Source organism: Gadus macrocephalus, chromosome 16 (genome assembly GCF_031168955.1).
Source record: "Gadus macrocephalus chromosome 16, ASM3116895v1".
Taxonomy (NCBI): Eukaryota; Metazoa; Chordata; class Actinopteri; order Gadiformes; family Gadidae; genus Gadus; species Gadus macrocephalus.
The window spans coordinates 21946217-21973716 of NC_082397.1; the positions used below are offsets into that span (position 1 = coordinate 21946217).

The 27500-nt window shown below is 44.7% G+C and overlaps 2 protein-coding genes across 2 annotated transcripts; both read right to left on the minus strand.

Annotated features, from left to right (window-relative positions):
• On the minus strand, positions 1 to 6183 carry sirt2 (sirtuin 2 (silent mating type information regulation 2, homolog) 2 (S. cerevisiae)). The gene is made up of 16 exons (XM_060074878.1): positions 5989 to 6183; positions 5796 to 5848; positions 5018 to 5066; positions 4725 to 4835; positions 4531 to 4572; positions 4305 to 4411; positions 4115 to 4171; positions 3891 to 3959; positions 3307 to 3436; positions 3109 to 3168; positions 2914 to 2969; positions 2564 to 2640; positions 2275 to 2326; positions 2097 to 2164; positions 1756 to 1822; positions 1 to 703 (listed from the first exon to the last, which is right to left on the minus strand). Exons 1-16 carry the CDS (start codon positions 6002 to 6004, stop codon positions 548 to 550), a joined length of 1170 nt encoding a protein of 389 aa, XP_059930861.1. The 5' UTR covers positions 6005 to 6183; the 3' UTR covers positions 1 to 547.
• Positions 6184 to 6669: 486 nt separating this feature from the next.
• dmac2 (distal membrane arm assembly component 2) lies at positions 6670 to 10514 on the minus strand. Its single transcript, XM_060074879.1, has 6 exons — positions 10427 to 10514; positions 9502 to 9695; positions 8326 to 8406; positions 7942 to 8081; positions 7630 to 7789; positions 6670 to 7187 (listed from the first exon to the last, which is right to left on the minus strand). The coding sequence occupies exons 1-6, from the start codon at positions 10484 to 10486 to the stop codon at positions 7043 to 7045; spliced, it is 780 nt and encodes a 259-aa protein (XP_059930862.1). The 5' UTR covers positions 10487 to 10514; the 3' UTR covers positions 6670 to 7042.
• Between the last annotated feature and the right edge of the window lie 16986 nt (positions 10515 to 27500).

Below are 27500 nucleotides of genomic sequence, written 5' to 3' on the forward strand. Positions count from 1 at the left end.
CACAACAGGGTCAGTTTAGGGTTGTGGCTCCGGGATACATGGAAGTTGGGTCGGGACATTTTTTTGTTTACGTTTACACACACACACACACACACACACACACACACACACACACACACACACACACACACACACACACACACACACACACACACACACACACACACACACACACACACACACACACAGGGTCGTATATATATATATATATATATATATATATATATATATAATCTAATAGTAAACTATATAATCTAAAAGTAAACACATTTTATGAGGATAATAATATATATATATAATTCCAAAAGTCAACTCATTTTTGGGGGGGGACCGTTACACCAAAAGAAAGCATGAGTTCCTGGGAGCTAAAAGTCTGTATTAGTAAGGTGCAAAGGAGAGAAGAAAAGGTCAGACACCCTGTACATCTGTTTGTGAATGAATCCCCGTCCCCTGTACAGTAAATACCCTTCTAAACCAATCGCACGCCAGGACTCATCTCACCGTCCCATTGGTCAAGCAAGGAGGACGACCTCCAATCATTTTATGTTTAATCGTTGGTTTGCTGGTCCGTGGTCTTGTCTTCCGGGGCGGCCGGTGGTGTGCCAGCCTCGGCCGCAGCGCTGGCAGCTCCACTGGCTTCCTCCTGCTGGTCCTCAGCTTCTATACGGCTGTGCTCGCTGTTCACCAGCTCCTCCAGCTCACCCTGAGACACACACACAGAGAGATACACACACGAGAGAGAGAGATAGTCACAAACAGAAATACACACACACACACACACACACACAAAGAGGAGAGAGAGAGAGAGAGAGAGAGAGAGAGAGAGAGAGAGAGAGAGAGAGAGAGAGAGAGAGAGAGAGAGAGAGAGAGAGAGAGAGAGAGAGAGAGAGAGAGAGAGAGAGAGAGAGAGAGAGAGAGAGAGAGAGAGAGAGAGAGAGAGAGAGAGAGAGAGAGAGAGAGAGAGAGAGAGAGAGAGAGAGAGAGAGAGAGAGAGAGAGAGAGAGACTGTACAGGCCCGTGCGTCAAGAGGCCGGATTTCCAGGTAAACAGAATATATCAAGTCAGAATTTAGGGGAAGCCAGATATTTTCAGATGCCCCACATTAGACTGCTTTCAGTTATGCTGTGAACCAGAACGCATGGCTAGTAGCTGCACTGGGACTTCTTCTTCCTCTATGAACAAGGATTATTCAACATTTGATGGAAATATTACACCTTGCACTACTGCCATTTAAAGTACTGAGACAGTTCACTTTTAACACTCCTAACCTATCTTCTATATTCTGCTATTCTTATCTTTATAGTTTATACTCTATCTTTCATTTTACACTGCCTGGAAGCTTTGCGAAAGACCAGTTCACTATGCATACTTGTGATCGTATGTGAGGAATAAAATCTCTTGAATCTTGATTCTGTCCCTCTCATTGGTTTAGACAAGGCCAATAAACAACCTTGTATATGTGATCATATCCAAAACTATTGTATTGTAAGGTGTATCAATTTCCCTCCTTGTTTATATTAATCCGTAAAGAAATAATCTGTACAAAAGCTAATTCAATACCTCCTTTTAAATGTAGGTTTCTTTACAACAACGTTACAATACTTGTGGTTTACCTTCCTTCTTTATATTTAATGCATATACTTGTTTCTTTACTATGTCAACTATTATGGTCATGCCCCGAACACCAAGAACAATCTCTTGTAAGTGTACCGACTTGGCAATAGAGTAAATTGTGATGCTGATTGTATAGCCTACCTTCCATCCAAGCAGGTCAGCAAGGGCCAGACAGCCCTCGTCACACGTACTGATGTGAGCTACATCCCTAAAGAGAGCGGAAACATACAAGCATGAATCACCCAGCACTGATTGAATCCAATAACCTGTGTTTGGTCATTTAATTATATTATTCTGATTCACCTTTAATAGGAACGACAGTTTTCATTATTTCTAATTCGGTTTTAAATGATTTAGATTGTTTCAGGATTATTGATGTGTGGTAATGTGATGTAATCACAGGAGACAGGGGGAGGGGGAGCAGTCAAATTCTAAATCTCTTTCCAACAAGCTCGGTGCTGCAGGCCTGCCGCCTCCCTCACCTGTAAGCCTTTTCTGAGTCAAAGTCCATCCCTCCCCCAAAGTCTAACACCCCAAAGAACGGGTCAGCCTGTGGGCAGAGGGAGAGAGACGAACACACATCTGTTGGTCGTTGGTGATGTACACACAGAGGAGCAGCACAACATTTATGGTGGCGTATCAAATGTGAAGCGAACATACCTGTCCTGCCTTCTCCATGTTAATGAGCAGTCTGGGGCAGCTCTTGGAAACTCTATATCACAGAGATACACTCTTTTATGACATATTCTCGTTCCAAAAAACACAAAAACATTGACTGGTGTGAGTACACATTGGACTGGTATAGCTCGCATCCCGGCTGCTTTACAAGCCTTATAAAGCACCCATCCAACACACGCACACACAAACACAAAATAAGTCTTTATGGCACCACTAAATCAAATCAAATCAAATATTATCCTGAGATGTTTGCGCTTTAAGTTTTAAGTACCTGCCCACTAGACCGGCGAAAGGCTGGACCTGCAGGGACGTTCCCATGATGATGAGGAGGTCACACTGCGGGAAGTCCTGAGGGTTTTAAATAAAGACAAAGAGGAAGAGTCATCTGAATGTGAGGGCCGAGTATCTGTATACTGGTTGACTGCATCCCGCCTCCGTTCATAAGCATTGCTGTCACAAGCAACACACACACGCACACACACAGACACACACTCATACACACAGAGAATGAGAGAGACACAAACACACACACACACTCACACAGAGAAAGAGAGAGACACAAACACACACAAACACACACATGCGCATTGCGCACACACACACACACACACAGCCTCTCACCATCTTCATTGAAGTGAAAAATCGGACAGGAAGACTCTCTCCGAAGAAGACGATATCTGGAGGGAGAGAGGACCCGAGTTACACGTAGAATGACGGACAGAGATAGGTGGAGAGAGATTGATTTAACAAAGATGACATGGAGTGAGAACTAACAATAATATGGACAGTAACATTAAGAGGCAGGGAATGACTCACCTGGCTTGACCAGACTGCTACACTTGTCACACTTGGGGATGTCGTCAGAGAAGATCTTCTCTGCAGGCGGGGGGGGGGGGGAGAGATGAGACATTAGGAGTCATAAGACATTCAGCTAACCTAAAACATGGACCATATGAACCATTAAAAAGCCATCAGATTAGATATAAGGCACCACTACCAGGGTCACCAACACACCTTTCATCCACTCCAGGTTGTACTCTTTGCGGCAGGAGAAGCTGACGCAGTGGGAGGTGAAGAACGTTCCATGAGCCTCGATCAGGTCATCTCCCTCCAGACCGGCCACCCGTTCCAGGGTGTCGATGTTCTGCAGGGAAGAGGCCAACAGTGACCAATGGGCCTGGGTGACCGAGCAGCCGTCTGGGTTCAGAACACAAGCTGCCTGGGCCAACTTAGTTATTCCGCATTCAGTGCCGGTTTAGAACCATGATGGCAGCTGTGTAAATAAGGCCCCATAACCTACAATGCTTAACATTTCTGTGTGCAGAAATGTTAAGTATTGTACGTTATTGGGCCTTATTTGTGTGCATGGGAGGGCTACTGAAGCTCAGAGCTGTGCAAGATTAATATTTTTGAAAGTGCATTTGTGCCTTCATAATATAATTAATGATGAAAATTTTCTAATAAGATGCTTTTAGTATCTGAGTTTACTGAGGATTTGAGTCTCAACAGTGCGTTCTCTTTTTCCTCAGTTTGACAGGTGAATAGCATTGTTGAGCAATCGCTTGCTCATCTCAGTGCTGCTGCTATGCTTATTATACCTGTGAATAGCAGCGCCTGAGCAGTCCCTTGTCCTTCAGCATCTTCATGAAGTAGTGACACACTGTAGGCTGAACATTTTGCCAGGTAAAAAAAGGTTTAATATATTAAAAAATAGCATTTACATATTTTGACATCTCAATGCTAATACGAAAGCAGAACTAGTGAACTGGAGCCAGAGACCAGAGTGAACCAGTGGCTGTAGATGGAATGAGGCTGTGTTTACCTTAAACTGTCCTGGGTAGAGTTCCCGAGCCAGGGCAAAGAATGGCTCAGGATGTTTCTGAAGAGGCAGAGATAGAAAGATAAGAGCTTATAATGGGGTAACCAAGAGCCAACCCGACTTCCTTCAATGTCCCAGTGGGTCAAAGTAAATTCCAATAGCTTTCTTTGTTCCATGATCATGTTGACTGTACCTTGAAGTAGTCAATCTGAAAGATGGCCTCTGGATACGGCAGGTTATATTTCTGCAGGTTGGCATAGAGACCAGTCCCTGGGGAGCGAAAGTCTGGAATCCCAGCCGCTAAAGACGGGAAAGGAAAGTAGAAGATCGATCATTTCCAAATGATCGATAAATATACCAAATTGCCTTGCTTGAAGATATGCCATATCATACTAAGATAAAATACTCCTCATACTCACAGGTGGATATCCCTGCTCCCACCATGCAGACTATGTTTTTACCTGTTAGGGCAGGACCACACAACTCAGCCATCAAGCAGAACAAAAATGGTGTTTAGAAGACAATAAAACCCACTATGCCGATTGGGATACTGAAAGATGATGAGGCCTATTATCTACACACACACCCACACACAATACACTTTGAGACTTACATTTTTCACTCTGTATGTAACGCGCCAACCCTTCCAGGTTGAGCTCATCTAGAACCTTCTCCACCGAGCCAAGGCCCAGGGTGCTGGAGAAGAGGTTACGCAGAAAGTCCACTAAGGGAGAAATAAACAAAAAGGTACTAGGTTTAATGTTTAATTATATGTGTGTTAAAGTAAATAATGAAACTATCATTGCCTTTGTGAAGAACAAAGTATAATTGATTTGAGCAGCGAGAGGACTAATTAATGCTAATCATTCGTTACAGAAGGGAGCCCTGAAGTATGTGACAGCCTACTCTCTGTCGCCCCGGAGGCCTCGTCCTCGCTGCTGTCTTCTGATTGGTTCTGCAAAGGAATCAAAAGCTGTGTGTCACTACTGTATGTGATGCTAATACATATATTCACAGTAGATGAAACTGGGACTCGTGCGAGAACCACTGGGCTTAAATAATGAGCGTTTAACTAATCACGGTTGGCAAAGAACGACCACCTATTCCTTTGCTTTGACTAATGAATGACAAAAAGATCATGAATTCAAACAAATAACTTCCATGTAATGATTACGTTAATATTAGATACTAGGCTACTGTTTCGCAGTCGGGGATCAAAGTCGGATGCATATAATTGCATTAGGCCTCTGTAATATATCCATTATACAATAATAATCTAAATGCTATTCATACGAGGAATGGGCATCCTCTTGGCTGGTTGACTGATATGTGTGTGGGGGTTCTTCTTCCGACTTCGGAGATGTTTTCGCCCCGCCCTGATATTGTATGGGGCAAAATGTATTGTCATTCACAGCATCATGAACGCGCTTATTAATTTACTATAACGTGGGGTTCATCACGTTTATGAAACATGTACATTTCCTTTGCTTTTACGATCGTTTGCTGAATATGACGTGACAGGCCGTACGGATTATAATTTAGGTAGGCTAGGTTAGTAGTAGTAAGTAAATTACTAAAACCAAGTTAAGACTTCAATACCGCAGATGTTCTTGCATGAAGCCCAATGTTTTACTAGGCAGCCTAATTTCATTAATTTCGTTCTCTTTTTAAATAATATGATTACCCCTTGTTCTTCCTCGGGTGTGATGTCCTCCTTTTCTTCCTTCTGGGGAAATTCTATAAAATGCGAATTAAAAAAAACATTATATCCGGTTTATGACAACTAGGCTAACAATCACAGCTCTCAGATCTCAAACAGTCGAACACAAACCCATCACCACAAACCCGATGACATGTCATACAGGAAACCCCCATACCTGAAGTATCAGACATTGATTCGACCCTGAGATATCCACAGCTATCCTAATCTCTACAAACACACGCCTGCTCAAGCCGACGGGTTTAGCGACGCTGCTGTAGTCCTATTGACAATAAGCAAGACAGACCCGAGTTCAATATCAGATTCCCATCAATCGCCTGCTTATTGGTCGGACTTGGTTGTTATTGTCCGTCCCCAAAAGGTTCCGTGTCGGTTGTTGCAGGGCAGGACATGTGTTCCGCAAGCTTTTCTCTGCAATAATGTTTGCATTTGTTTTACATTTCGATTCCTTATTAACAACCCATTTTTATTTTATTTTAACAATGATAATGCATTTTACTCTCATGATCAATGTCTGCACTGAAACCGAGTGGTTTTGATAAGCAGAAACAGCTAAATCGTATGTATAGAAACTGCCAATTGTTTAAAAAAATCATACATACAAAGTAAGTTATTCCTTGTCTTGTATCACCACGTCGCGTTCCTACTTGCTTCTCTTCAACCTACCATCGGGTCTGGTATTTACTGTGACACAAAGCCATCTACTCAAAAGGGATTTGAGGATAGGCTTATGTCTCAGTAATATGATTCGAAAGTCTTGGAAATATTACAGACCTCATGGTGGTCTGTTAGATGCACATTTTACAGGTATAGACAATAAAGAAGACAGTAAAATGTCCAACATGAGGAATTCTTTATTTTCACATTATTTACAAAATACACATTCCAATTTTGTGATCTAATAAATACACAGACAACATTGCAACCATCCTGTACAGTCAGTCTTACTGCAATAATTATCCAATTCCGATGTGATGAAATTCTCCTGACCACCTCACATGGTCTGACCCCCTGGCCTACAGCCGAGGCAGCTGATGGGCCGATGGCCCTTGATGTGCATGTTTAATTGGAATCAAACATACACATAGATCCCCACCCTCGCTCCCTGGGACAGGCTCCTCTGATTCTACGACCTATGACCCCTGGCCCCTCATACCATGGTGCAACCCCTGCCTGTGACTCAGTTTAACCCCCCCGTGGTCCTTTTCCTCTTAGTTCCCGCCCAGCTGCGTGAGGCTGAGGTCGTAGCCCTTGGCGGTGACTTGGCAAAGCGGCAGCATCTCCTCCAGCATAATGATGACCAGACCGGGGCTGCCGAGCCTGGGCAGAGATGACACGTTCAGGCGACGCAGCCCCCTGCAACACACACACACAGAGAGCAATCAACGTTAACAATGACATGAGTTTGGCCCATTTTTATCAATGGGACAGACTTGTCATGCTTGTGATACTAATATTTATTCGAATACTTGCTATTGTAGGAATTGTAACAATTTGTTATACGGTTCTAGTGCTTATATTATATTTTATTTTAAATATATATTTATATAGAGCGAGATCTTTATCTATAAATACATAGATATTAGATACTATTAGAATAGTTGCTAGTATTCAAATAATTCCCTCGTAAAATTAAGTAACTTGATGAAATTAAGTAACTAAGTAACTAGTATTGATTAAATGATACCGCAGCTTGCCATATGATGAACCTGAGTGTTCTCCGACCTATGACCCTTTATGCTACCCCTGCACTAGTCTGAACGTACAGCCACACGCGAGAAAGGAGGTATGAGCTCACTTGAGGTTCCTCAGCGCCGCTAGGCCTCCTATTGTGATGTGCGGACAGCAGGAGATGTCCAGCTCCTCCAGAGTGTCCTGGAACACATGAAGCCTGGCCAGGGCCCAGTCGTCCACTTCATGGCAGCCTCGTAACGACAAAGTGCGCAAAGGGTTCCCCACTGGTGGACCACAGCACACAAGGAACAAATGTTAGCATGCCCTGACACAGCACTCAAACTGCTAATTAAAATCCACATAAAAAAAAATTTCCCAGAGGAAGAACACAATAAGAAAATTGTATTATAAATAAGAGAAAGCAAATGTTTATTACCCAAGTTTCCCAGCCCCATTTGGTTGATAACTGTGTGGCCCAAGTCTACTTCCTCCAACAAGGAGTCTTTCTGGTTCACAAAGTCCCAGCTGAATTTGCCGCTGCTGTCCGAACGGAACCACTCTGACTGGCCTGCATACCTGAGGAGACAACATGGAACTCTGTGAGAGTGTTCTATTTTAAATCAATTATAGCAATCTTCTTGGTCTATTCATTGTGTGTATGTGTGTGTGTTTCATATAAGACCACCCGAGAATCAAGTCTGCTTGAATACAATAAAGAGAAATTCTTCGGTAGAATGTTATCGCTTGTCTTGAAATTTTTAGAATAAGTTAAAAAAGAGAAGCAAAGTTTGATGATGCATCAAGTGAAAGAGGTACCAACCTAAATGATCCATGCATATTCAGGATGAAGTACGCTGATGCTACATTATCTCCATAGTGCTCCTGGGTGTAATGGTAGTATCTGGAAAGACCCAAAAGTGATTATTAATATCAGCCACATATCACTTGTGCTTTGTCAGTGTTTTAAAAAAACGCAATTCAAGATTCTTGCCTTTCATTTATCAGCAGTTAGCTACTGTATGCATTTCATTTTCACCAACCCTAAGGATGCTCGGTCTGTATGAGACACTGTGTTCAAATGTTCATGTTCCAATGGGGTTAAGCTCCTATACACACAGTGACATATGGTTATATTGTCAACCCAAGCATTAAACATTGATTCATGTTCATAACTGACAATATAAACCATTAATAAAATCTGTTAAAATCACATAAAATCATATGCAGTGTTTGATGGAAGCATCAATAACTAGGATTAAGGAGTACATTTCATCCAAGGATGTCTTTCAGTCTAGCGATCCATCCATCCATCTAAGGGTGCACTCACACTAGGCCATCTGGCCATGGCCGTGGCCGTTTTCACACCTAACCGTGCTCAAATCTGCCAGTGTGAGTGTGGCCAGTCTGGCCAGGCCAGGCCAACTTGGCCACTTGGGAGAGGTGTGCTGCTACGGTACAGATGCTAATGAGCCGACACGCGTACATGCACGGCTACGCAACCTGAGCTGGATGACGTATAGTCCATGCGGCGACCATGGACATAATAAAGGCGACGAGCCTTCTTTCCCATTAAACGGTAAACATGGCGTCAAGCGGTTCAACTGTTGGTTCACATTGTCCATTGTTGTTAAAACTCTGACTGGCGGCAGACTTTATTATGGTCCATGCAGCGGAAGCTTGGTGATGACGTGTTACGACGTGATGACGTATGTACAAGAGCCTACCGTGGCCAGGCCACAGTTGCGACGGCCAACGGCCACGGCCAGATGGCCTAGTGTGAATGCAGGCCAGAGAACAATGGGGCCAGTTGAGCACGGTTAGGTGTGAAAACAGCCAGCGGCCACAGCCAGATGGCCTAGTGTGAGTGCACCCTAAATGTCATACTTCGGATATAGATGGTTGACCTTTCCCATAATACACAGTTTTATTCCTGATATCATTGTTTACATGGAACAAGGATCCTGAGATCCTGAGATGGTGTGGTTTCATCACTTACGCATTCTTTTTTTGCAGTGCCTGGCTTTTTAACTGACTCCTCCAGTTGAGGAGAATCTCAACGTCATAGAAACGCTGTGTGAGAGCCAGGAGCAGCCTTTTGTACAGCGATGGTGGTGTCGCCACACTGGAACTCCACAGCCTCCTCCTCCCGCACACATGAAGAGAGGCCAGTTTACAGAATCGCTGCAAGGGCTGGGTAATAGACATGAGAAGGAAAGACAGGGATTCAAACTGATAGTCAGCCGTCTATAGATACAGATAACTGAAATACATTCCATTCAATAAACACAATGGGTTTGGATCGATAACCATTCCTATGTACCTCAATCAAACGGCCTTAAATAATGAAAAATAAGTAATGTGGGTACTGAAATGGTTGAATCATGCCTTGTTCAATTTACATTTCAATTAAATTAAATTTGTATAGCCCTTAATCATCGGTACAGTCTCAAAGGGCTGAAAAGGCCCTTTGACTACCCCTAGGCCCCAAGAGGGCAAGAAAAAATTCTCTTAATTAGCAAGTAGGAAATCTTGAGCAGGAATGCATAGTGGTGGAGTCCTCTTTCCAGGGATGATCAGGAGTGCAATGGGTGTCATAATTGACATGCATGCAACATACATACAGGCAAAACATTTTAAATCGGTTAACCATAAGGGGAGTTGTGAACTCTGTTTATAGACTTAGCAGCCAGCGGCTCTGCATAGAACGAACACTTTAACATAACAAAAGTGGGCTCTGTGGGGGCATCCAATAATGAGGCAGGTACATCGTATACAGCTGCATTACCGGTTTATGTTTTAGGTGATCAGTGTCAATATCATAAGAATCAACAGTAACATAGTTCGTTTTCAGAATATGATAATAATGTCCTTTAAAATTGGACGGTTGTGAACTCTGTTCATAAATAGAAGAGTAACCTTACCACCAAGGGGGCCGCCATGTTGACTCGGAAAGCAAACCGAGAGCCGTAAAGGACAAACATTGCGCGTTCGACCAACAAAATTAGGCAGTTCCACATTTCTACACAAGGTGTCAGTGTCACCCTTACATTTCATGGACTAATCCAATATTTCAATGCATCATTCAGGTACACATTTCTTTAATGTCAGGGGAGAAGTGATTTGAGAAGTAGGCTATGTCGAGATTGCTGAAACAACGTTTTACTTACCTTACCATAGCAGCATAAGATTTATATGGACATTTCATTATATTTATTTAGCTGACACTTTATCAAAAGCAACTTAAAATAAGTGCATTGAACCATGGAAATAACCCCCCAAATCTGCCAGAATCATGTGAGTTGTACATGCAATTCATCATGCAAGCAAACTGCCTGAAGTGCTACATTTTAGAAACCATGGATTGAACTATCTGTGACTCATAATGTCCTCTTTGCAATTCTGCCTACTGTATATCAATTAAACAGTATGCAAATTATAGCACGCGCTTGAGTCATTTGTATGGTTCTTTGAAATCGTTGCTGCTTTGTCAAAGTGTCGGTCCGCCTCGATTGTAATATCATATCACGTCTGACGGATGTGTGACACATCTGTCACCGACAGGCCTCCCTTGCACGTCACTCTGCCTTTGATACCCGGCCACGACAGCACTGTGTCCTTCTGTCTTGAACAGTTTACATGAGTGCGTGAATGCGTGCGCGGCGCGCACCCTCTCCCCGAGGATTCTCAGCCCCCTCGCAGTGGATCGAATGGTTGTTACACCTGCTTGTGCACAAGACCATAAGCAGATCAGGTCCTCCTCACTTGCACTTGTGCAGCATGCATGCGTGTGAGAGGGATGAAGGATTAATAATGCACCGGGAAACAGAGGAGGGGCAGATGGAGAGGGAGAGAGAGGGGTATGGAGCCTGGCCTGGGGGGGGGGGGATATACGGTTTGGTGTGAAGCAAATGTAATGTGTTGATGCATGATAACTCAATGTTCAAGATATTGTAATTGCTGATATCATCAGCACTCAAAATACCCTAAAATAGATTTTGAAATGACAAAAATGGTTGTTAAATAAAAAACTAACTCAATGGAATTTTTGTCATGATGTGTGTGTGTGTGTGTGTGTGTGTGTGTGTGTGTGTGTGTGTGTGTGTGTGTGTGTGTGTGTGTGTGTGTGTGTGTGTGTGTGTGGTGTGTGTGTGTGTGTGTGTGTGTGTGTGTGTGTGTGTGTGTGTGTGTGTGTGTGTGTGTGTGTGTGTGTGTGTGTGTGTGTATGCGTGCGTGTGCGTTTGTGTTTGTGTGTGTCTGTGTGCACACGCGTATGCCTTTAAAGGCATATTTGCATATGGTATTAAATTGATTCTGACAGCCATCTTGACGCAAGGGATTAATGGTCTCATAAGTATTACTTTCAGCATGAGAAGCCAAGAATAGTCCTACTTCTACAACTATATAATCTATTTTAGCAGCAGTCAATTAACAAGTGTTTAATGTGAAGTCCATTTAATTAACGATACATTGGCATGTTTCAAACGTGATCAATTTAACTTTTTTCACAATTTTCACAGGGATACTGTGGTTAAAATAAACTCAAAACAAACACCCTTATATGCACATATTAAGACAAGCAGAACACACATATCTTTTTTATGAGACTGTGAATTATAGTTGCCCTGTGGAACCCAAAATACGGTTTGAGTAAGAACATCTTGATAAAAAATCTCAGATAACTCATAAAAAAACCTTATAAATAGCATTTTTATTACCATGACAACGTCACAACCAATATATCCCTGACAGAATGGATCAGAAATCCGAACCTTGACAGAACAGGCTACCTTAAGCCAGCTGCCCTCAGAAGTGAGTTCTGATGAGTTATAAGAGGACGTACGTGTAGCTCCCAGCAGTCTGTTGCTATATGTTCTCCAGTGTGTGTTTGTGTTATCCTGAGGTCACAGGAGCCTTGTGACTTAACACTATCTGCTGCTGCAACTGCTTTTAATGAAAGGTACAGGACGAAGGCTATTAGCCTCTGGGCTCCCATGCAGTCTTAATAGCATAAGAAAAAAGTGTGTGTTACATCAGTGAATATATACTCAGTGGAGCAAGAATGAGCATTTATAGTTTAAAAGCTAGTACTGCATTACTGATGATTATTATTTTGTTCTCATGTAAGGGTTGCATTTCTATCCCCATACAGGGGATAGAAATGCAACCTGCAGGCACCATGATGAGCACTATTATCCATCTGCCTTATTCAGCCGTTAATGACATGCTCTTATTGGATCATATCAGTATTCTTCTTTGAGTGACTGGCCTCAAATAGTGTGTGTTCCTCAAGAACAGCTTTTACATTAAATGAAGACATTTCTTGTGACCCCCAACCTCCTGAATGTTCTGCTCTGCCTCCATTGTTTTAACCCCGTCAATATCTGGTCATCATATCCAAGTGGCAGCGAACATATTTGCATTGTGCAGACTAGGTTGATGGTACAAGTTGTGGGGACGAATTAATGGAAATGTGTTTGCATGAACAGGACCTTAAGAGCCCTGTCCTCAGCTTTAGGTTTTTTTTTATGAAAGAAATCAACAGTTAATATCTATAGCTCATAAGTCAGCACTCCCCTGCAACTCCATTTGCATATCAGGTGACCCTAAAGTCCTTGTCTGTGTTTGTGTGTGCATATGTTTATGTGTTTGTGTGTGTGCATTTGATAATGTATCAGTAAATGTGTGTGGTTATGCGTAGTATGCATGTGTGTGCATGTTTGTGCATGTCTCCGGTTATGTGTGTGTGTGTGTGTGTGTGTGTGTGTGTGTGTGTGTCTATGTGTGCATGTGCGTGTCTGTGTGTGTGTGTGTGTGTGTTTGTGTATGCGTACCACTGCGCGCATGTGTCTGTCTGTACACATCGCCTGGCAGCCATCTTCTTTTCCATACGTCTGTGGTCATTTCCTTTGACAGAATTAATTACCATAGTGATGTGCAGCAGTTCCAACCTATCGTTACTCAGAGGACGTAATTATTCTGTTATTGCAGTACGATGCTGTCACTCAAAATAGCTTAATGACGATACTCTGGCGTGGGCTCAATCAACCGGTAGTTGAACATTTTTTTACAGATGGATTTGATTTTAGATATATTTCTCTTGTTGTGTTGTCAACGTACAAAAACGTTTAATTATGGTTGTGCAACAGGAGTAGACGAACCCATGCACAAGTATAACCGCACACAATCTCCTCTCACACACAGAAGCACATGCATGAACACGTATGCACACACACACACACACACACACACACACTTTTGTACACACACAAAGACACACACACACACACACACACACACACACACACACACACACACACACACACACACACACACACACACACACACACACACACACACACACACACACACACACACACACACACACACACACACACACACCTGCACACGCATATCATACAAACAAACACACAGCACACACACACATTCAGGCACACACAAACATACACATACACATGCAAATGCATATACACACACACACACACACACACACGTGTGGTGTGTGTTGAAACTCTAGAGATCTGATGCTGAAGATAAAAGTGACCGCTACTTAACAGCTGATCGACTCGTAAAGAAGTATGTCAGACATACGCGCTATTTAGTTTAGAGTTTATAAGTTATAGTCCCCCCTCCTGTCGTTTCTCACGCTCTCTATCTATACCTTGAATACTGTAGGCCTATGTCGCGTTCTCACTGTCTTATCTCTTTCTCTTTTGCACTCTCTCTCACTCTCTTTCTCCTCATTCTCAGATGCTCTCTCTCTCTCTCTCTCTCTCTCTCTCTCTCTCTCTCTCTCTCTCTCTCTCTCTCTCTCTCTCTCTCTCTCTCTCTCTCTCTCTCTCTCTCTGTCTCTCTGTCTCTTTGTGTCCCTGGTGTGTCTTTGTAGAGATGTGACTGTGAATACTGTATGAGTATCCCCATCGGACGAGAGAACTTTCAACAGTGTTAGCTACATGGCTGAGGATGAATAATGCAGGAGAAATAAAAGGCTTTTATCTGTATGGCTGGCGCATGTGCTATGATACATTACATAGGGTGCTAGAAACTTGTTCGCATCTTTGACTTTCCCTTCGTGAACCTTTATTTATTTTTTAGTGTGCTCTTGCATCCAGAGAAATGCAGACCCAGATATTAAAAGCATTCACACAGACTAGATTTGCCTAGTATCGCTATTGCTCTAATGGGTCCTGCGAGCCACGGCACAGACCAGACTGAGAGGTCAGTGGCTGATTTGAAGAGGAGAGGGAGAACAACATGTCTCCTGTAGCCTACATCTGTCCCACAGCGATGCACCACTAACGCATGTGCACCTTGGTGGCTTAAATCAGTGTGCGTGGTTAAAAAACGGTAATCCTTCTTAAAGGATTTAATGTACAATAACACTATAAATAGCTACAGGAAATGTACAGATATTGAATTTCAGATACAATCAGGACAAGGATTTGATCAGATCTTTTGTCTTAATTGTTTTCCTTTTCTTCATGTTGCAAATGCTGATGCTGCTACAATGAAGGAAAAGGTTGTAGAATAATAAAATATAATTGTATCGCATTCAGTACTTTTTAATAACAGATTTTGTTTGGCTCAAGCCACTGTGTATTCTTAACAAAAGCTGAACTGAATGATCATCCTGTGATCGCGCCACTGCATAGGGGTAGGGTACCTCATCGTTTTATTTCACATTGTTCTATTCCTGCAAAGCATGTTCTTCCCTTAGTTTCCCAGTCCACCATGAGAAAGCTTTTGAAGTAGGCCTACATGGATTCTGCGTAGCCATTGTTTTCTTTCCGCGTATTTCATTCTAATCCCATTCTTCATCCGCGTCAGCAGAACTGCGAATTCTCAGATACTAGGAAATGCGTGTGTGCTCACAAACACTACAGAGCGCACACACAGACACACATAGCAGAAAGAGAGCGATTTCTCATGTAAATGTAAATGTGAATCCACAATACGGCTCGGATCATTAATGGTTTATAACCCATTCACGTTCCTTGGGTTCTCATTTCCCGCCTCATCCATCAGCGCGAGGAGGCGGCGCTGGTTAGCTTCATTAAGCTGATGATTAACTTTCTCTGCTCCGTGTCAAAGACGAGAGTAACTACCTCGGTTTAAGCCATGATAAGGCGCCCTGGTTCCCCAAAGCCTCTCCCTCCCAACAGAAAACAGAGGCAGACAGGTATGCTGATGAGGGTCTTAACCTGCCACACGCGGTACTGTGGATTCATTTAGCTATAAGGGCTGTTACATCATCTGACCATACTCCCCCCGGATCACCGGGACCCCATGGGATGATAAGGTGATAAACCGATTAGTGACATTCATGGTTATTCACAGACAGACGGAGTGTGTGTGCGTGTGCTTGTGTGTGTGTGTGTGTGTGTGTGTGTGTGTGTGTGTGTGTGTGTGTGTGTGTGTGTGTGTGTGTGTGTGTGTGTGTGTGTGTGTGTTTGTGCGTGCGTGTGTGCGCACGTGTGTGGGTGGGTGCGTGTGTGTGTGTGTGCATATGTGTATGTCTGCGTGCATATGCATGTGTGTGTGTCTGTGTTTGTGTGAGAGTGAAGCAACCAACTCAATAAGCTTGTTTAAGTGTATGAAGACTGGAGGGAAATGTATCTTGGCCATATTCTTCATACTTCTCTCTTAACCCATGCACTGCGGTGTATGGTTTTATATTGTTTGGTTGTGCTGATCATTTCTTCTCTCTTTAACCCGAGTAAAGATATAACCACTTAAACAGATATGAGATAAAAAAAACATCATACACTAATCAACCAGGTTCAACGAACAGTTATCCAGCCATTAAAGATTTGAGGTTCCTTAACAGAACGCAGTACTTATTTGCTCCCATTCGCACACCAAAGCATTCATGTGTCCCTCTTAAAACTTCACACTCCTCCTCTGCAACAGTCCTGCAAACCCAAGAAACCAGGTTTCTTGCAGTACAGTACTTCCATGGAGAGGTCTTGAAGGGGAACTGAAGACATCAGACACATGAGACACAACGGTGCATTCGAAGCAGGGCTCAAAACATGATCTCAAATCGAATTATGTTTTTTTTTCCGGTTTTGTGAGCGCTTAAACATGGGATTTGCACAGCTTACCTTTGGCTAACCAGGCGACTTTGCCTCACAGCAGCGCCGGCGACACAAAAACATAACGTGTAATATAATGTGCCTCCAGACATCTGAACAGAATCAGACAATTGTGCGTGTGTGTGCACGTGGGTGTGCGTGCCGTATTAGTGCCAGCGGGCTCTCGGTTCTGAATCCATCGTAGTGAGGAGAGTATCTCTGGTAAACATCTGGTACGATATCTCTCCCTCTCTCTTCATCTTGCTCTCTCCTTGTCTCTGTCCATTGCCCACCCAGTGTTGTTCCTTCCAGCTTTGACCCCCGCCTATAAACAATCATTTATTCACCGGGACGTAGCCAATGTTTTTATCCTCTTTCCTTCCTTTTTTTCCCGCTTCCGCTCTCAGTCTTATCCACGGGTCGGCTCATCCTTCCATCCATCCATCTGTCCATCCATCTGTCCAGCCCTCTCTTTCCCACTGCATCCTGTCCTGTTTTTCCTGCTCCTGCAATCCCATTACACCAAAATAACACCGCAGAGACACGCGATGAAGAGGACTATCAATTGGTTTTGTAGACCCTGGGGTACAAGAGCTTTTTTGCCCTAGCTGAGCCTTTGTTAAGCTAGTGTAATTAAAAAAAAAAGAAGCTATGTTCAAGTTGGGTATTTTTAGACGTCAGAGACATGCTGTCTACCAGCCTTCTACCCCCGCCCCCAACAGCACCACCACCACAACCTCTACCTCCACCTCCACCAGCGCCACCAACAGCACCACCACCACAACCTCCACCTCCACCTCCACCTCCACCAGCGCCACCAACAGCACCACCACCACAACCTCTACCTCCACCTCCACCTCCACCAGCGCCACCAACAGCACCACCACCACAACCTCTACCTCCACCTCCACCAGCGCCACCAACAGCACCACCACCACAACCTCCACCTCCACCTCCACCTCCACCTCCACCAGCGCCACCAACAGCACCACCACCACAACCTCTACCTCAACCTCCACCAGCGCCACCAACAGCACCACCACCACAACCTCTACCTCCACCTCCACCTCCACCAGCGCCACCAACAGCACCACCACCACAACCTCTACCTCAACCTCCACCTCCACCAGCGCCACCAACAGCACCACCACCACAACCTCTACCTCCACCTCCACCAGCGCCACCAACAGCACCACCACCACAACCTCCACCTCCACCTCCACCTCCACCAGCGCCACCAACAGCACCACCACCACAACCTCTACCTCCACCTCCACCTCCACCAGCGCCACCAACAGCACCACCACCACAACCTCTACCTCAACCTCCACCAGCGCCACCAACAGCACCACCACCACTACCTCTACCTCAACCTCCACCTCCACCAGCGCCACCAACAGCACCACCACCACTACCTTCAACTCCACCACCACAATCACCTCCACCACCGCCACCAACGGCACCTCCACCTCCACCTCCACCACCGCCACCAACAGCACCTCCAACTCCACCAGCAACAGCACCACTACCACTACCTCCTACACCGCCACCATCACCTCCACCTCCACCACCATCACCAAAAGCACCATCTCCACTACCCTCTGCCTCCACCACCACCACTACCTCCACCACCAATACCAACCGCACCAACAGCACCTCCACCTCCACCACCACCACCACCACAACCAACTCCACTACCTCCGCCTCCACCACCGCCACCAACAGCACCTCCACCTCCACCACCACCCCCACCAACAACAGCACCACCACCACTACCTCCATCACATCCACCTCCAACACCACCACCAACACCACCACCAACACCACCACAAGCACCACTACCACTCCCTCAACCTCCACCACCACCACCACCACCACCACCTCCAACTCCACCACCACCAACACCTCCACCACCACCACTACCACTCCCTCAACCTCCACCACCACCACCACCACCTCCAACTCCACCACCACCAACACCTCCACCACCACCACCACCTCCACTCCCTCAACCTCCACCCCCAAGCTTCCGCATCTGCAACCCCCAGCCAGGCCCTCCTTCATCACGCACGTCAACATCAGAGCAGGACACTGGCCCTGCACTCTGCCATGCAGCGGCGGCGGTAGCATGGAGGATGAAAGCGAAGTAGCCGCGCCACTCCCCAAGTCCTCATCCATTATACGTGTGTGTTATATCCGACAGTGCTCCTCTTGTCCCGTGAGCACCACCGGCCAGCAGGGACAGCAGGGTGGAGAGGAGACACGCAGCCACCGCTGCCCTCATCCTTTCACAACAATCTCACAGCCCCCCCTCTCCCCCTCCCCCCTAACCGCAAACACACATTCACCCATGCTGCCACTTATCTCTCCCTAGCTCCCACTATATCTGTCATCTCTGATGACTAGAGAGCTAGCTACGTCATTATTTTTTAAGCTGTTTTTTTCCCTCCTTTTTTTCCCCTTGCTTATCTTCAATCATTTTTCCTTTCATCTTCCTTTGTTTATCACCCATCCACCCCTCTCTCATCCATCTTTCCTTACGTGGTTCTTAACCTCCCTTCGTCCTTCATTCCACCTCATCTGTAAGCATTTTTATCAGCCACTCATCCATGTCCTCAGGTGCCCATTCTTTCTGTATTTTTTCTTAGATAAGTGTATCCTCTCCTCTCTCCCCTCTCCTCTCCTCCCCTCCCTCTCCTCTCCCCTCCACTCCTCTCCTCCCCTCTCCTCTCCTCTCCTCTCCCCTCCCCTCCTCTCCTCCCCTCTCCTCTCCTCTACTCCTCTCCTCTCCTCTCCTCTCCTCACCTCACCACACCTCACCTCACCTCTCCTCTCCTCTCCTCTCCTCTCCTCTCCTCTCCTCTCCTCTCCTCACCTCACCTCTCCTCTCCTCTCCTCTCCTCTCCTCTCCTCTCCTCTCCTCTCCTCTCCTCTCCTCTCCTCTCCTCACCTCACCTCACCTCTCCTGTCCTCTCCTTCCATCTCCCTCATCATGCTCCTTGTATCCTGCAGGGGAAAAGCTTGAGTGCTGTTCCTGCCTTGGATATAAAAAATCCACAAATGTATTTGTTTGTGTGTGTGTGTGTGTGTGTGTGTGTGTGTGTGTGTGTGTGTGTGTGTGTGTGTGTGTGTGTGTGTGTGTGTGTGTGTTTGTGTGTGTGTGTGTGTGTGTGTGTGTGTGTGTGTGTGTGTGTGTGTGTGTGTGTGAAAATGCATATGTCTGTCTTAGTGTGTGTGTATATGTGTGTGTGCTTGTGTGTGTGTATGCGTATGCGTGTACGTGTGTGTGCCTAAGTGCATGTCTGTGTGTGCATGCGTGTGTATGTGCGTGATCGGTGTACAAGCCGATATTTTTACACACACATAATGAGCCTCATTATTTCCTTTCTTGCCTTTCATCCCTTCCAGAGCCATCTCTGCTTTACAGCCTCTACCATTTAAAGTAATGTCAGCACTCGAAATGAAACCGGTAAATGGTGTAACGTGTAACTGATTGTGAAGAAAGAAAAATCAAACACAATTTTAGTGCTGGCTAAAAAGAAACATTGACTGACACTCCTGGTCGGAACCTTTCTATTTCCAGGCCTTGTTCTGATACCTTCGCAGCTACATTCGCTATACGCGGCACTGGTGTGAATGAGGTGAGAACAACGTTGAAAATAGACAGAGCGGATGACTGTGACGGTGTGTGCTCCGTCCTGAAATAGACCGCTGCATCTCGCCCTAACCTGGCTTCTAATAGCCGACCTGTGTACGTGGACCTGTGACGGGCAGCCTCTCCGACCCGGGTATTGATCCGGTAATTGCGCGCCACTCGGGAGCTTTAAACGCACAAAGCGTTGCCAACCAAGCTGTGAATACCGTGGAGCCGATAGTGCGGGTTCATCTGTCAGACCCACACAGAGTTTGTGCGTTGGTGTTGTTTACTCAGAGCATTTATTTTAACGCTGAAACCTCTGCTAATGCTTGGTATCTTGACATTTTGTTCAGGGATTCGTATCGACACAAAATATGCATCAGACCGTCTCAAAGCATTTCCAAGAGAAGAGCATGAGACATCAGCTCCATCTCCGTCCGGGAACTATGCATATCTCTGTCGTTTCCATCTTCTTTCGATCCATCGTTTCTGTCTGGTTTCCTTGGTCATTCGACCCAGAGAGCCTTTGAAGCCAAGAGGAAGGAATTACTATTACTATTACTATTAAAGATCCCATATCATGCTTTTTTAGGGTTAAATGTCTTTGTATTAGAAATATCCCTTATTATTATTCTCATACTGTAAATTTCTGCAGAACCAATTTCAGTGTCTTTCACGTCTTTCAAAACGGTCTGTTTTGTATCATGTCTCATTTAGGCCGTCTGCTGTGATTGGTCAAACGCTTTGCACATGTGTCTGCAAATTCACTCCCCCGAGGAGTAATAATGCTGTGTTCGAGTATTCTCTGCGAACCGACTCGGATCTCGGATCTGACGCCACGCCCACACTTCAAGCGTTTTATTATTTCGCTCGGTCGTTGGAGGAAAACATGGACGCCACCCGGAAAGCTGTTGTCGCGGTAGCATTGGCAGAGGGCCAGGCGCTCCAAAATAAGTAGGCTATAGGCCATAGGCAGAGATACGGACGCAGTAAGGTATTGCAGTAATACGAGTGATTGAAATTGCCATTTAAACCACCAAAGTGGTCCAAGCACAATGAAAACAGTTCATACTTCAAGTCACAATGGGCGCAGCCATCTTGAATTCTGTCTCGGAATTTTGCTCGGTCACCACTGAGTTCAACCGAGATGGCGAGTTCGCCGTCCGAGGAAAAGGGGCGTGTTTGTGCGTGTCGCTACTAGGCAACGTCCTCGGACCTCCGAGACGGATGGATAATAAAACGCAGCATAAACATTGCAGGTCGCCGGGATGCGCGACTTCTGCACCGCCCACTGCCGTCTGACGTCACACTGTTACGGAAGTGAAGTTTGAGCGCGAACAAGCTGTTTCATGCGCTTATTGAGGGGCGTTCTCGGTGAGTGAATACTCCCCCTGGCTCGGACTTACATTTTCCTAGCTTAACAGACATAAAACATGTATACATACGTCATATAACGGCCTAAAGCAAAGGCAAAAGTAAAAAAAAAACATGATATCACCGCTTTATATTAGTTTTTGGTGGTGGGGTGGTTGATTCGTAGCACGGTCCGCGAGCAAATCCTTTTAACCTTTGACTCACGAAAAGCATCCATGGACACCAAATATCGGGCCTTTACTCCACTCACCAACCCATCTTTAACCGATGAGAATAGCGGCCTCGGATTTCAAAGGTCTGATCCACACAGCAACAGCTTGCATGTACACCACATGCATCAGCACCACAGTGAGCTTAAGGCCAAGCGAACAACATCATGACGCACAGGCGGCTTAATATCCAGAGCAGGATGCTGTGTCGTCCTGATGTGTTTCACCGTGTCAAGAAGGCAGTGAGGCTGTAGTATCAGTGGCTTCTCCTGTGCTCGCGTGACTCTCGATGTTGGACCAAAAACAAACCGTTTATTTAGCAACTTTAATATGCATGATCTCGTTAGAGTCCCCAGGAATATGAGTTCTGTTAATAATTCAGGAACCATTGGAAAGTTGGAATCAAAATGGAATTGTAAACATATTTGAGTGTGTAAAATATTCATGTCAATACGACATCATGAATGTGAATGGCGAAGCAAACAGGAATAAATTGCATTTAGGCAATATTACAGACTTATTACAGAATATTACACATTCACACATGCACACACACACACACACATACACACATCGATCCACTCGCACAAAAACACAAACACAAACCAACTACCACACAGCAACACACACACACACAAACACACACACACACGCACAGATTCACTCATCACCACTTACTCACCCACTCACACATTTCCAACATGTAGGTAAATGTAGGCTTAGACTTTTTCTTCCGGTTCTTCTGCATTCTTATTTTCTCTTACATAAACTCTAAGCCTACTAACATGCACCCGACTGCTACGGATAGATGTTAATATGCACACAACTGCTACAGATTCATGCCCTGCAAGCAAGAAGTGAAGCAACTCCCCCTCCCAACACACACATACAAACACACGTCACACAAAGACACACACACACACACACGAAACTAACACGTCAAATACACACACACACACACACACACACACACACACACACACACACACACACACACACACACACACACACACACACACACACACACACACACACACACATACAAACACATCACACACAGACACACACAAACAAACACACACCTCACACACACACAAACATCCCAGGTTGATCCTCACCAATCTCTGGTTGATCTCCTACCAACCAGAGATCAAGTCTGGCTGTGGAGGGCTATACTGAGTGGCCGTGGGAGCGCGCTGCTCACACATCTTGGATGCCGCCATCACTGCTCTGTCCTGGCTGATGGCCCCCGGTGTCTCCCCCCCGCCCCACCCCCCCCGCCCCCCATCCAGATGGCCGCTAAGGGCCAGCATATGCTGGAGCACGCTCTCCCATAATGAAAGTCAAACTTTGCACCTCCTATAGCCCGCCACTTTATGATGTGTTGCAATAACAAACACATTTTTAAAACAATGCTTCACAATAAGGGGATATTAATTTGCCATTCATTAACAGTAATTGATGCACTGATGAGCAAAATGATATAGCATTAGGTGTTAGGGTTAGGATGTAATGGGAACATTTATATTTTTACATTCTGTTTCTGTAACTGCCATTTGTTGATTATGCCTTTTCGCTGACATCCTTGGGGTGGTCAAGGTTCACAGTGTCTGTGAGTCACCACACTAACTGAGAAGTCACCACTATGAGACCCCACATTATAATTGTCAATGATCAAATCAGATCACGCCTTGGACCAGTAGTGGAGGTGCGGTTTGTCCCAGCTCAGTTACGGCTCACGATTCCACCGCCGACAGTACCCTTACGCCGCGTTTCCACTGCAGGGTGCGGTACGGTTCGGTTCGCAAAGGTGCGGTACGGATTGCGTTTCCACCGCCAAAAGTGGGCGTGACCCGGACTGAGCCGTACTCGTTTTGCCCTCGTCTTCAGTGCAGGAAAATTCGAGCTACACACCCCCTCCGTTGATTGGTCGACAGAATCGTCACTTCCGGGCGACGTGGGGATAAAAACAAACAAACAGTAGTCTTCAAACTTTCGTCAAACAAAGCTTGCATTCGGAAGTTGATTAACTGCCATATGAAAAGCATTAAGGCCAGGAACTGTTGCTGGACGACTTCCATGGTAGCTCTTGGTTTAATGTTGTCGCGTTCAACTTTTCCATTGTTTTTATTGAGCAGGCTACACTGTGTCGCGCTGCTATGATGTCACGATGTTTACATAGCTGCCGCGGCGATCGACATCCGGCCTACCATAAAGGGTACTGTCGGCGGTGGAAACGCGACCTCGGAACTGAGCTGGGCTATACCGCCCCCTCCCTACTGGACAGAGGCGAACCGAACGGTACCGCACCCTGCAGTGGAAACGCGGCAGATAGAGATCGTAAGTCACGCCCCATCCACTAGACCCCCATGGGACCTCTAGGCTAGGGAAATTAGAATGGGAGTCAATGGAAAGTAATTTATTATTTTTTGGTCCCAGTCATTAAATGCCTTGGATTACACATGTTTTGTGTGGGTCTAAATAATAATTTTTCATGTTAAGAGTTTGACAGTATATTGTATGAATGAACGGCTGTGGAAAAGACATAACAAGGAAGAATACATGTCGCCTATGTGACGTCACCTCATGACACATTCCCTCCAATTCTCAACTCACAGTGCTGACCATCTCCCCGCTGGCGCAGCTCAAACTCCACATGTCCAGACTTGTAGTGTTTTTTTGCCACGCTCAAGGCTTTTGTCCTCTCCTTAAAGGTGGTGAAGTGCACCAAAGACACAGCCATGTTCCGAGCGGAACAAGAGCAGCGAAGAGCTGTAGTCCACAAAGCGCTCTCACACAAAACATTAACCGTATCAAAATTCTACCCGCTGTCGCACGGAAGTGACAATTGACCAATCAATGGACGTCATGTGTAGCTCAAACTTGTTGGCACCCTTTCAGACGTCTTGGTACCCCAAGGAGTACTGAGAGATAAGTACAGCTAAGTCCGGACCATGCCCACTTTTTATACCGAACCGAACCGCACCCGCCGGTGGAAACGCGCCATCAGGGTTTATGTCAGGGTGCTTTCATAGACCTCTCTCACAGCTGAAGGTGTGCAGGCCTCTACCTAGTGTAACACAGGTCCACACAGCTTATTCTAAATGTACTTCCATATTGACCTTATTTGAGCAAAGTATGAGATAGGCTTTCTAAGCTAGTTGTTCTACTTGTGCTATTTAGGTGAGTGCTGCATGCAGCGCTCAACTATTGTTCTTCATAAGTTTTATTAGGTGAGTGCTGCATGCAGCGCTCAACTATTGTTCTTCATAAGTTTTATTCTTCCTTTATTATTCTCTACAAACTTTGGGACCTATCTCCATCCTCAATTTTTTAAATAGAGACTCCATTCAATTTTTTTAAACATTCAGAATAGCTCAGAATCGCGCGCTTCTTTTCAGATTTTTGAAATATTTTTAAGATATTCTAATTTTATTTTATTTATTTTTTAACATGGGACTCAATAAGACGTAACAAAATAAATTTTCAACAAAATAAATTTTAAACTGTGATTCTGAAGAAAGATATCATTTAAACTTTCTTCAGAATCACAGTTTTTGTTTCAAACCGTCATATTGTACAGTTGGTCCCATTGAAGCATTGTCTGCCCATTCTGAACCTTAAATTACATCGTAACTCAGTCAAATTTCAACCGTTTACCATCGTTCATACCATTAAACAATTCTACACACTTGTACCTTCAATAAAATCCACGGAATTTCGATATCATTTAAACTTTATTCAGAATCACAGTTTCAGTTCCATACCGGCTTCGTTTTCGTTGGTCTCATTGATTTACGTTGACGCTGCTGGAGCGTGATGACGTTCAGCAGTGTTGCCAGCTTGGGCTATTTTTCCGACTCTATTGAGCTACTTTTACTCACAAACACACACACACACACACACACACACACACACACACACACACACACACACACACACACACACACACACACACACACACACACGCACACACAGTGCAGGGCGATACATTTGACGTTTCCGATTTTTCAGTTCAATTGATTTTACATTTCTGCATTTTTAGTAAAGCTTTGTGTTTTTCATCCAGAGCTAACTTTATTTGTTTCCAACCATTTACTTTTTCTTAAATGGTGTGCATGTTGTCATTGTTTACTCCATTTAGACTTTTGAATTTTGTTCAAATCCCTTCACTTGATTTATGCCATTTAACGTTTCTTAATCGTTGAAAAGTCTTAATCTATGTGGCTTTATTAAAAAATATTTTCAACCTCACTTTGTACTACCGCACGCACCGCTTTTTCTGCAGGAAATTCATTTTCTCGTTGGTATCTTTGATCTGTAGAAGAGAGCAAGGAGAGGCAGGCTTTTTTTTTCACTGCTCTGCTCTGCCCTCCAGTTCATTCCTGAATCAGCGTCTAAAGGGACATCGAGAGAACAGATGTTAGGAGTTATTACACACAGACCACATCCAGACCGCCGCGCGAAAGGAGTACTTTCTGTGATGATACAAGCCAGGGTAATAGGGAATATCATGATAGATATAGATATAGATATAGTGATCGATCGATTTCTATAGATATCTATATAGATATAGATATCTATATATATAGATTTAGATATAGATATAGATATGTATTATGTGACTTCATGGGTATTAGGGTGTGTATGTGCTTGACCAGGCTGACCAGCTTGTTGTAATGTACATTTTTAGATGTGTTTGCCACATTTGTCAACTTACCCAAAACAAAAGGTCCGGGGGCTGCCTGGAGACGGTGTTGATGGATTGATACCTCAACCCCCCCCCCCCCCCCCCCACCCCCATTCCCCCGTCCAATGATCTGCGATGCTGGAGGATTACGTAAGAGGAGTGTGTCTCTGCTATGTGTGTGGCTCGTGCGTGTATGTCTGTGTGTGTGTGTCTGTGTGTGCTTATGCGTGTGCTTTTGCTTTTGTGTGTGTGAATCTTAAAGTTGTGTGTGTAGTGTGTGTGTGTGTGTGTGTGTGTGTGTGTGTGTGTGTGTGTGTGTGTGTGTGTGTGTGTGTGTGTGTGTGTGTGTGTGTGTGTGTGTGTGTGTGTGTGTGTGTGTGTGAGTGTAGTGCTGGTGGGTCTGGGGTTTGATGCTTGTAGATGGCAATGGGGCAAGAATACTTTACAAGCATGTGTATCGCTCTCTCCCCGAGAGCACTCAGTAGACATAGTCCAGTGGGCCTGTAAAAAGGTCCTGTGGATTGTCCACATAATTCTCCTGGACATTATATAAGTAAAGTACACACAACTTGTTTTAACTAAAACCGTTTTTTAAATATTAGATATCAAGTTCCATCGCATGTCCCCTCTCAGTGGACATGATGACCGCTATAATTCCAGCCTTAATGTTTAGCCATGATGGGGCCGGGAAGTGTAAAACAATAATACTTTTTGTTTTATTTAATGGTAAAAAACACACACACACACACACACACACACACACACACACACACACACACACACACACACACACACACACACACACACACACACACACACACACACACACACACACACACATACACACACACACACACACACACAGTCTAACCAGATTGAGAATAGGATAGACTTTTTATTACAGTTTACTACAAGGTTATTACATTTAATAAAGAAAATGAAAATGTCTACACCAGTGCAGCACAATATTTTAAAAGAGTGACATTAGAGCCT

Excerpts from the sequence above, each read along its gene's own strand:
- dmac2 (XM_060074879.1), bottom strand. The coding sequence starts at position 10,486 with ATGTTTGTCCTTTACGGCTCTCGGTTTGCTTTCCGAGTCAACATGGCG. Across the intron at positions 9,696-10,426 it reads ACATGGCGGCCCCCTTGGTG|CCCTTGCAGCGATTCTGTAA; the intron begins GTAAGGTTACTC and ends TCTATTACCCAG. Across the intron at positions 8,082-8,325 it reads AATATGCATGGATCATTTAG|GTATGCAGGCCAGTCAGAGT; the intron begins GTTGGTACCTCT and ends TTGTCTCCTCAG.
- sirt2 (XM_060074878.1), bottom strand. Across the intron at positions 3,960-4,114 it reads TCTACCCAGGACAGTTTAAG|CCTACAGTGTGTCACTACTT; the intron begins GTAAACACAGCC and ends CAAAATGTTCAG. Across the intron at positions 2,327-2,563 it reads TTCGCCGGTCTAGTGGGCAG|AGTTTCCAAGAGCTGCCCCA; the intron begins GTACTTAAAACT and ends TCTGTGATATAG.